This window comes from Populus euphratica, unplaced genomic scaffold (genome assembly GCF_000495115.2).
Source record: "Populus euphratica unplaced genomic scaffold, PopEup_1.0 scaffold426.1, whole genome shotgun sequence".
NCBI classification, from domain to species: Eukaryota; Viridiplantae; Streptophyta; class Magnoliopsida; order Malpighiales; family Salicaceae; genus Populus; species Populus euphratica.
The window spans coordinates 95,442-104,875 of NW_011500305.1; the positions used below are offsets into that span (position 1 = coordinate 95,442).

The 9,434-nt window shown below is 31.0% G+C and overlaps 1 protein-coding gene and 1 non-coding gene across 6 annotated transcripts; both read right to left on the bottom strand.

Moving 5' to 3' along the window:
• Window positions 1-1,776: 1,776 nt before the first annotated feature.
• Window positions 1,777-8,302, bottom strand: LOC105113421 (gibberellin 2-beta-dioxygenase 8-like). Of its 5 annotated transcripts, XM_011009589.1 has the most exons (6): window positions 7,937-8,056; window positions 7,684-7,776; window positions 5,164-5,609; window positions 2,707-3,028; window positions 1,869-2,110; window positions 1,777-1,831 (listed from the first exon to the last, which is right to left on the bottom strand). In XM_011009589.1, the coding sequence occupies exons 3-5, from the start codon at window positions 5,598-5,600 to the stop codon at window positions 1,880-1,882; spliced, it is 990 nt and encodes a 329-aa protein (XP_011007891.1). In that variant the 5' UTR covers window positions 5,601-5,609; window positions 7,684-7,776; window positions 7,937-8,056; the 3' UTR covers window positions 1,777-1,831; window positions 1,869-1,879. The 5 variants fall into 5 exon arrangements, with proteins under 5 accessions (XP_011007891.1, XP_011007892.1, XP_011007894.1 ...); XM_011009590.1 differs by lacking the exons at window positions 1,777-1,831; window positions 7,937-8,056 and adding an exon at window positions 8,225-8,302 and having other exon boundaries at window positions 1,868-2,110; XM_011009592.1 differs by lacking the exons at window positions 1,777-1,831; window positions 7,937-8,056 and adding an exon at window positions 8,225-8,250 and having other exon boundaries at window positions 1,868-2,110; window positions 7,684-7,783.
• TRNAV-CAC (transfer RNA valine (anticodon CAC)) lies at window positions 4,554-4,627 on the bottom strand. Its single transcript has one exon. It is a non-coding gene; the product is annotated as a tRNA-Val (tRNA).
• Window positions 8,303-9,434: the final 1,132 nt, after the last annotated feature.

Consider the following 9,434-nt stretch of genomic DNA (forward strand, 5'->3'; position numbering starts at 1 on the left):
TAGCCCAGGGAATGGCTAGTCTATAATTTTGAAACAATCAAATCTCCAGCCTCAGCCATTTCCTTTTCCATTATGCGAAAATCAATCGGCTTCTAAGGATTTAATCTATATGGGTCTCAGTAGTTTAATCAGTTTTAAGAAATACTCTTCAACTTTCAAATCATTGACACTGAATTCAAGGTTTTTATTTTCATGTTTATAGTCCAAAAATATTTTTTTTATTTTAAATTAGTTATTTTAGATTATTTTAGTGTATTGATGTTAAAAATAAAAAAAAAATATATTATTTTAATATATTTTTAAACAAAAATATTTTAAAAAACAATAAAAAAAATTTACTATAAAAAAAATCTTTATTATAGCATAGCATGCATGTTACCATTTCCCATTTCTTTTTTTGTTCATAAATTGTGTTTGCGGCCTCAGTGTTTAGAGTCCATGCGGTGTGTATGCAACTTGAGATTCGAGGCTCAAGGAGTGCACCTCAAAAGTGGTTGAAATCCATTTTGTAAGAGGGTAACCGATACAAGATTTTGTTTCTTGTAGAATCACCAATAAATATTTTGGTTCTTAAGTGTTTTTATTTTTATTTTTATAATAATCAAGGAAATTTATTAATAAAGCTAGCAAGATTAAATGTTAAACTAGCAAAACAAACATAGGTCTTTATATAGAGAAAAAGAAATTAGTAAAGGAAATAAAAAGCTAAACTTCATAAAAAGTCAAATACTGTAGTTAGAAGATATGAAGATATTACTTGTTAGTGCGTTTCATTTTTTTTTTTTCTGGTCTTCTGAGTAAGTCTATACCATTGTACCTAAAGTCATAATCAATTATTTTGAGCCATAATGTTAATTAGTAGTTCGATGAAAAATTAACTCAAAAACTATATTTTCTTACCATTTTGGTTTTTAAGCTAAGAACAATATAGGTAGTTCATAACGCTTCTTGTCCCATGTTTCATTAAGAAACCAAATTTATATAACTTTTTTTTTTTAAATTCAATTTAATTTAAGAATAGAAAAATCTATTTTCAAAAAATCTCTATGTCAGATTTAACCACAAATTCAATTTTAAAACTTGAACTTCAACAAAAGTTCACATGGGCTGGAAGTTTTTGATATATAAATGCTATGCAGTCATACGAAACCAAATATTTATAATGTAAGTTATCTAGTGTCAGAATCACTAACCGGAGGCGAAATTCGGGTTTTTCTATGAAATTTATTATATTTACCATGTATTTTCAATACATCTGAATCAAACTAGTACATCCAGTATCAATCGTAAAGGTAAATTAACATACATCATTAAATGAAGAAGAAGTTTCTGACCATGTCTTTCTAAATATTAATAACGTTATTATCATCAATAATACATAATCTATTAAACCCAGAACAATAACAACGTTTGTAGTGAGTCGATGTCACTCTAAGTCTCAAGTAATCCAAATGGATACACCTGGGTTCAAGGCTATTACATAGTTTTGTAAGAGATATTTTTCTTCTTTAAGAAAAAAAATCTTAAACTTTTTCTTTAAGGTTTGTTTTGCATATACACATAATATAGTCCCTATGACTCTTTTCTTTCACTATCAATAATGTTGATTTAAGTCATTGAGAGTTTTCTGAACCCACAAAGAAGATTTGTTTTGTAGGTGTAGTGGTCGGTCGTCCTTCTGAACGTTGCTATCTTGTTAGCCTTGAAATACCGTAATCTTTATGAGATTTTGAGCAACTTCATTAATCGCTACCAAGCTAGAATTTAATTATATTAAAAATTGTTAATAACTATATATTTTCATTTCCCAAAAGTACATTTTCTATATGTAGAAACGAAAAGAACACCCACTTAATTAATTGATCACAAAAATTATTTATTATACAAGAAACCTTGGGAGCCCTACCTTACGACCTAATTTCATAACATCATCTTGCACTTGTTGTCTATACATTCTAAAGCTAAATTTCTTATAAACTGAAGGCTCATAGCAGCTTTGTATCTCAGTATCATATGAAGGACAGAGGAAATATGCTGTTGAGAACCTTTCAACTCGTGGATTTGTGACAACACGGTGTTGGACACTCTTATAAACATCGTTGCTCCAAGCCTGCATCATGCATGTTCAACATGTCCATACCAACTAATGAGTTAAATTTTATTGCTTAAGGAAATAAATAACTTTTCGTGCAGTTACAGGCAAAGAATCATGCCAGCAACAATTCATGTAAATTTTATTTCCACTGGGAGGACATACAAGTGGATTTAGTGGATATTTGAACGTAAGATAAATGTTGTTTTTTACTGTATATTTGAAAATATATTAAAATAATATATATTTTTTTTATATTTTAATATTAACATATTAAAATAATCTAAAAACACACAAAATAATTTGAAATTAAATAAAAAAATTTAAAATTTTTAAAAGTATGGTAGAATTGTAATTCCAAACATTTCGGGGATCACATGTAAAGATGGAAAGTAGTCAAAAGTTGAAAAAGAAACAAGAAAACTATTAGAATGAAATTCAAAATAAATAAAGTTAGAATAACCAAGGAGAAAAAAGCGATATTCTTGTAAGCTATTTAACTACTATAAAAATCTAGCAAATTTCAAGAAGTCGTGTCACCATTAATTCGTGTCACCATTAATTCGTGGCTCAGATCATTTGAAATTCCTTTTGAGAAAAAAAGGTCCCATTACCTGGAATAAGTCTCCAATGTTGACTATTAGAGCCTCAGGATTAGGCTTGACAGCGAACCATTTCCCATCTTTCACTAATTGCAATCCTCCAACTTCATCTTGGTACAATATTGTGAGAAAGTCACTGTCAGTGTGTGGCATAAGGCCAAATACTTCTGAAGGGATTGGACATGGCGGGTATCGGTTCATTCGTAGATAACAAGTGCTTGACATGCAGTTTTCTTGAAAGAAATTTGATTTGAAGCCTAACTTCTCTGCCAAAATCGCAGCTAATTTTTGTGCTAGATCAGCAACAGTTGTAGCAAATTGTTCCATTGTCGAGCTGGAAGTATATTTGGAGAAAAAAAAAAAAACTCGTCAGCAATATGGACAATCACAAAAAAAAAAAATCACCTATCAACTAATATTTCTCAATGGGAGAAATGAAAATTATCCAAAAGGAAAAGGGTAATTTTTTTTTTTTTTTATATTTCCATTGTGCATGCAAGCGTCCATTTAATTAATTATTGACATGGATATATTCGTTTTAGGCCACATCAAGTACTTTAAAGAAAGAAAACAAGTGGGACAACCACAGAAGAGCATCTATCAATTCATATTCCAAGGGAAAAATGGAATTGTTAAAAAGAAAATAATAAAGAATTTTGAACATTTTAGAAATTATACACACACACACATTAGTATTTCTAAGGGGAAAAGGAGGAATTTTTTAGAAGGAAAATGATAAAAAAAAAAATATTGAATTTTGGGTGGACCCTCCTCTCTTCTACAACAATATATATGGGATGTGTGGGATTCAAATCATATAAAATTCCGATTACATCAATTAATTTTTTTAAGAAAATGACAGAATGAATGATTGATATGATATTGTTTAAAATATATAAGACCCTACCTAAATTTCATTTGGGTCAATCAAATGTTTTCTTTTAATAATTAAAACGATATAATAAATTGTTGATAATACTTTTTTCGTACATTTAAAATTTTGAAAGTTTTTTCATAAATTACAGTCGATCGACAGGAAACAAAATAATTTATGGTTAATTAATTGTTAACATGTATACTCAAGATTCATTAGGCAAAAACTTGTGAAAATCAGGAGCTTATAGAATGAGACATGTCGAGTTCCCAAAGCTATTATCGATTGATAATTAATTCACAGCTCATTCCTCATGTTAGTAAGTGTGGACTTTTCTGATGGAAATACCAGGCCATGCATGCAAAATATATGTATATATATGTAAATGCTACTTTTTTTTCAGATTGGCAGCTATGTGAAGCAGATCTGATTGCTTATGATGGTGTTTGTGTTATTTTGCTTGTCTAATTATAGACCAAGAAGGAGCTATGATTTGTGTAATGTCTCACCATTATAGGAAAGTTTTAAGACATCTACGTAGAGATAAGAAGAAGTACTCCTCCATCACATCAGCTATGTAAAGCAGATCTGACTGCTGATGATGGGGTGTTTGTTACTTCGCTTGTCTAATTATATAACAAGTAGGAGGTATGATTTCTGCATTGTCTCACTATTATTGGAAAGTTTTGAAACATTTACGTAGAGATAAGAAGTACTACCCCATCACATCAGCTATGCAAAGCAGATCTGATGCTGACTATGGTGTGCGTGTATACCCAGAAAGAGGTATATGTTTTGTGTATTGTCTCACCATTATAGGAAAGTTTTAACGCATTTACGTAGAGATGGGAAGAAGTACTCCTCCATCACATGAAATAAGCTTATCCTGAAAGGTCTAATGCTGTGTGGCTGTGAGCTATAAGCAGTACTTTCTTGGACCCCTCTTGTGTGCAAAAAATCTAACATAGAGTAAGAGAAAATCAATTGTCTGAGCCCGGGTTCGAACCGGGGACCTCTAGTGTGTGAGACTAGCGTGATAACCAACTACACCACCCAGACAATCTGAAGACGATTCTTTTCATTTTAATTAATTTCATTAGACTAAGCAGTGATTCTTAATTTCACTTGTGTTTTTCTATATAATTACCTTGCGATACATCATAACCCGCAAATTTACTTTTCCATAGTTCCATCCCCTTCTATTGTTACAAACATTCATGTATGGTCTAATATTTTACAAAAAGTGAATAAGTGCATAATTTAATGGTTAAATTCAAAATTGTCATACATAATTTTTTTTGTTTTTGTTTTTGAAGTATTAAGTGAAGTGGAAAGGAATTTAATGTTAAAGGATGGGGGAAGAGCTTTATCATATCATGTGACTCAAATTTCATTAAATCTTTCTTTAAAATAAAGTTTAAAAATATCAACAAAATTGTTGGAATTAATTAATTATAAATCCTAAACCTTGAGATGAACCGTCCCTTTATTTTAAGGGTATAGGAAATAAACCACAAATTCCACTCCAAGAAAAGAGAAGGAAAAAAAGAAGGAAGCAGAAGGACAGAACATTAAATTAAAAAAATTGCAATTACCTGAGACTACTGAAACCATTGGAAAACGGGATGTCATTCATAGGAATATGAAAAGCTTCAGACCATGACAACTGCTCACGGCTAGTAGCTGTAGGTGTCCCCCATCGATAAGTCCCGCTAGAGAAATTAAATAACTCTTTGCTCTTGTTATTAAATGGCTGTCTGTAAACCTTGACTTGTTCGCTCAACATTTTCTCCAAAATCTCTCTTGAAATCCCATGATTCACAACCTGAAAGAACCCCCACTCTTGTGATTCCCTAGCAATATCTGACTTGCACTTTTCCTTCTCCAATTTTCCAAGATTTAAACGGCCAAGATCAATCAATGGAAGCTCACATTCCTCAATAATAACAACCTCTTTATGACCATTAGCACCTTCTGTGGCTTTGTCCAAGAGGGTCTTGTAGGTGTCTAGGAAAGGTGGGTCCACGTCCATCCTTTTATCCTGAAAGGAGATGTACCAAGTAAATTAAGGTTAGAAAGGCTTACGAAAAATAAAAATAAAAATAAAATGGTGTCTGTGTGTGTTCTGGGTAGCTAGTGTGTGATAGGGACAAAGAGAGAGGAAAGTTGAAACAAAAGTTTTCTCCTTTTCATTTTGTTTTTGTACCATTCGTCGTCGATGAAAACGTTGTGGCGTTTCCTTTCAAGTAATGGACTCTGTCGGCATAGTTGATTGCATGTCCTTTTGTTTTCTAGGATTCCAAGATATCTAAATTTTATTCTTATGAGCTTCGTTTATTTCTTTCTTTATTTTTTTTAATATTTAGATGCGTTGTATAAGATCAAGTATTCTAATAAACTATTAAATTCATATATAGCATGAACACAAAGTGCATAAGAAACATTGATCTCATGATATTCCATAAAAGTAAATAAGTTTCGTTTGATTTAAAAAAAAGGATTGAAAATTGTTGCTGAGCAAGAAAAACAAATTTAGCATAAAAAATATTAGAAAGAAATTGTGAAATAGTCCAAATTTTTTTTATCTCAAATACATCGTATGGGATACTAGATACAAATAATATTAGCTAGCACTCTTCAAACCTCACTTGAGAAAGATGGGAAACGAATCAGAAGCTCTTATTGATCGTTGTGGGACTTTATTAAATAAATGTCGGCAATGCTTCTGTGGGCATGGATCTATAAAGTGGCAATTCCTAGCACAAAATAGTGACAATTGTCATAAAGGGAGTTGCTCTTTCAGCTGCTTGTGTGACGAAACAAAATGTCACTGCTCTCACATATGGTAGAACATTTTATGGCCACATAAAATGTTTTATATATATATATATATATATATATATAGACACACACCACCTGGAAATTACCTGAACGAATGTAAACCTTATATTTTATATACCAACACAACAGCTATGCTTCTTTCTTCTTCTTCTTCTTCTTTTTTTTTTTAATCACATGAAAGATATTTTCAAACCAATTTAAATATTAATTAATATTAAATCCTTTCAGAAGATTTTATAAATATATATATTCCATTATATTTGATGGAATCCAAAATTCTAAAATTCAAACACACAAAAAAACCAAGAATTGAGTTAAAAGTCCTTAGCTACTGTGTTTATCTCTTGGAATTATAACTATGTCCTCTTCTCCTGTGTCTGGAAAGCATATGGTACGCCTAGGGTTTGCATCTGAAATGGTACCTGGCCCCATTTGCTTTGGTTTAATTTGACGGCTTGACTTTAGTGTCAGAATAAATGAATGCTATGGTCATGTCGCAAATGATGCAAAACCACCCCCTAATTAATTAAGAAATAGCAAAATCTCCCAAATGAAAACAACTTCCCTGTTGACAGTCGTCGTCTCATATATCATATCAAGTATAGTCATTGTACTAACATGTTTATGAGTCTTCTTGTTACATTAATTAAGAAGCCTAGTTTGTGCTTGTACTGGTTAATGGCCAGGGTGATGTGTGTCCCGCCACAATATTTGGGGTGGGTGGGGGGGAATTCTATCTAATTATAACTTCGATGCAATAGAAAAAAGTGATAAATTCTACACTTCACCATAAGGAGGAGGAGGAGTAGGAGGGAGTAGGAGGAGGATCGGTAATTGGTGTAATGGGTCAATATTAGATTCAAAGGATTCTATAATACAATTTGTTTTTTTTTTTTGTCATATGATATACTAATTTCTCATAGTTTATACATCATTTCTTTTTCAATGGCAAGGAACTCAAGCCTATATCTTCCTTGTGCGAGTGAAATAAATCCCGGGTAAGCATATAGCCAGTCACAGGTTGAAAAGGAGGCCTATAAACCCAGCTGACAGGCAATAAAAATGAGGAAAGGGGGATTATTGCACATCAAGAAAGGAGAAATTTAGCCATGTTTTCACACAATCCTTATCTTATACCTCAAACCAACAAGCCAACCTTTGTCATATACTTAAGTCTTAATAGTGTGTGTGCGTGAGAGAGGAGGATTTATGTTCACATGCATATAAATCACAATCAAAGCACTCGTGCATGAGTTTCATTTTCCTTACCTTACCTCGTTTATGATCGGCAAAAAGTTGTTGGATTCCACTATTTAGGCTTTCCTTGATATGCACTTGAAATAAAGCGTTTGTGGTGTGAATGAGTTCTGCATTCTCGAGAAAATTAAGTGAAACTTCAATTACTTCAGTTTTCTATACAAAATGGAAATAAAAGATATAGTTTGTTATAGCAATGGACAAACACAAACTAAGTAAACAACATCCTTTTTTGGAAATGATAAAGCTTAAGAAGCATTGACTGAGTACCTAAACTAGTTAATTATTTGCATGGTAGTGCACAAAAAGCGTCATTAACGTCGACCTACATGTGCTTCTCAGCTAAGAAGGAGAAATATCTGCTAATATCATGTATTTTGAAGTATACATCGAGTAAGCATGAAATCAAATACAAAATGATGACATGAAAACCAAAGGATCTTTACTTGAATTATAAACTATAAAGAGAGAAGAATTATACAATAAGAAGAGATTTTGAGAAGGAAAGCAAAGGCAAATTAACATAGAGGCTATTTGAGAAGATCATATGTTACTTACATGAGAAAAAGAAAGAGAGTGAGAGAGGGAAGTAGGGTGTTAGAGAAAGGGTGTTATGCCGACCACTAAGCTTGGAGGGAGATATTTTATAGAGAGGAAAAGCTAGACCATCAATAATTATTATGATCATAATACTGTAGGAAGAAAATAATTATGATGCCATAGTGTAATTTCTTAATAGAAGATCATGCGTACTTTGCAATAATATTATAATTTTTTTTAATAATTGAATATAGAGGCTATCCTATTTTTTGTTTTATTAAATCATATATTATCTTTAAAGTATCCATTTCTTTTAAATTAATGTAGGGCCAAAACCAAAATAAGGTTATAGGTTCATGTGGCTGACACTAGTCTACCACTAACCCTTTCTACTGTAGAACTCGAATTCAAGGATTAAGCAGCTGGATGATTGAAATGTCAATCAGTAAATCAAGGCGAATATTTAAGTGTTTGTAGCACTTTTCCCCCCTTTTGAGATTAATATGGATAAAGATAAATAATCACCAAGTACAATTTGTTTTCCGTTTATGGTGTCGACAAGTTGGGGAGGAGATAAGGGATTGATAGACTTGGAACGATGAGGACCAAATGATCTATTGTGACTTCAAAAATTATCATTGATTCAATATCCATCAATTAAACGTTTGGCATCATCAACTTTCGTTTTGGTATCAACTCTAAATGAAACTTCATTAATCAGTTCATTAATCTTCAACACCCCACCCCCCAATCTCTATCTTTTAAAGTGTGTTTGGTATTGCGGTAGATGTTGTGATTGTGATTTGAAAAAAAATATTTTATAAAAAGTATTTTTAGTTGAGATTGGTTTGAAAAAATAGATATTTAGTTAAAACTGTGGTTGAAATTAAAATTAAAAAAAAAGTAATTCAATGTGTTTGGTTAAAAAAACTTTTGAAATTGAAGTTATAAAATAATTTTAAAAAATATGTATTAATATTGATGATTTTAAATTTAACTATTATAGAATTAATTACTCCTATTATATCATGAAATAAATAATACTTTATATAAAATATATTTTTTATTTTATTAAACTATTTATAATTACATTACGTATAAAATTTATTTGATAAGAATTACAGTTTTCATAATTTTTTAAGCATGTAATAAAATTAGATAAAATATTATCAAGTATAAAATTGATATTACAGTGCGAGTGAATTTAATTTACTCTATATTAGTTTTT

Bases quoted from the DNA above. Each gene is read 5' to 3' on its own strand.
- LOC105113421 (XM_011009589.1), bottom strand. From the start codon at position 5,600: ATGGACGTGGACCCACCTTTCCTAGACACCTACAAGACCCTCTTGGAC. The intron at 3,029-5,163 runs GTAATTGCAATT...ATATACTTCCAG, and splicing joins AATGGTTTCAGTAGTCTCAG to CTCGACAATGGAACAATTTG. The intron at 2,111-2,706 runs GTAATGGGACCT...TGCATGATGCAG, and splicing joins ACATTGGAGACTTATTCCAG to GCTTGGAGCAACGATGTTTA.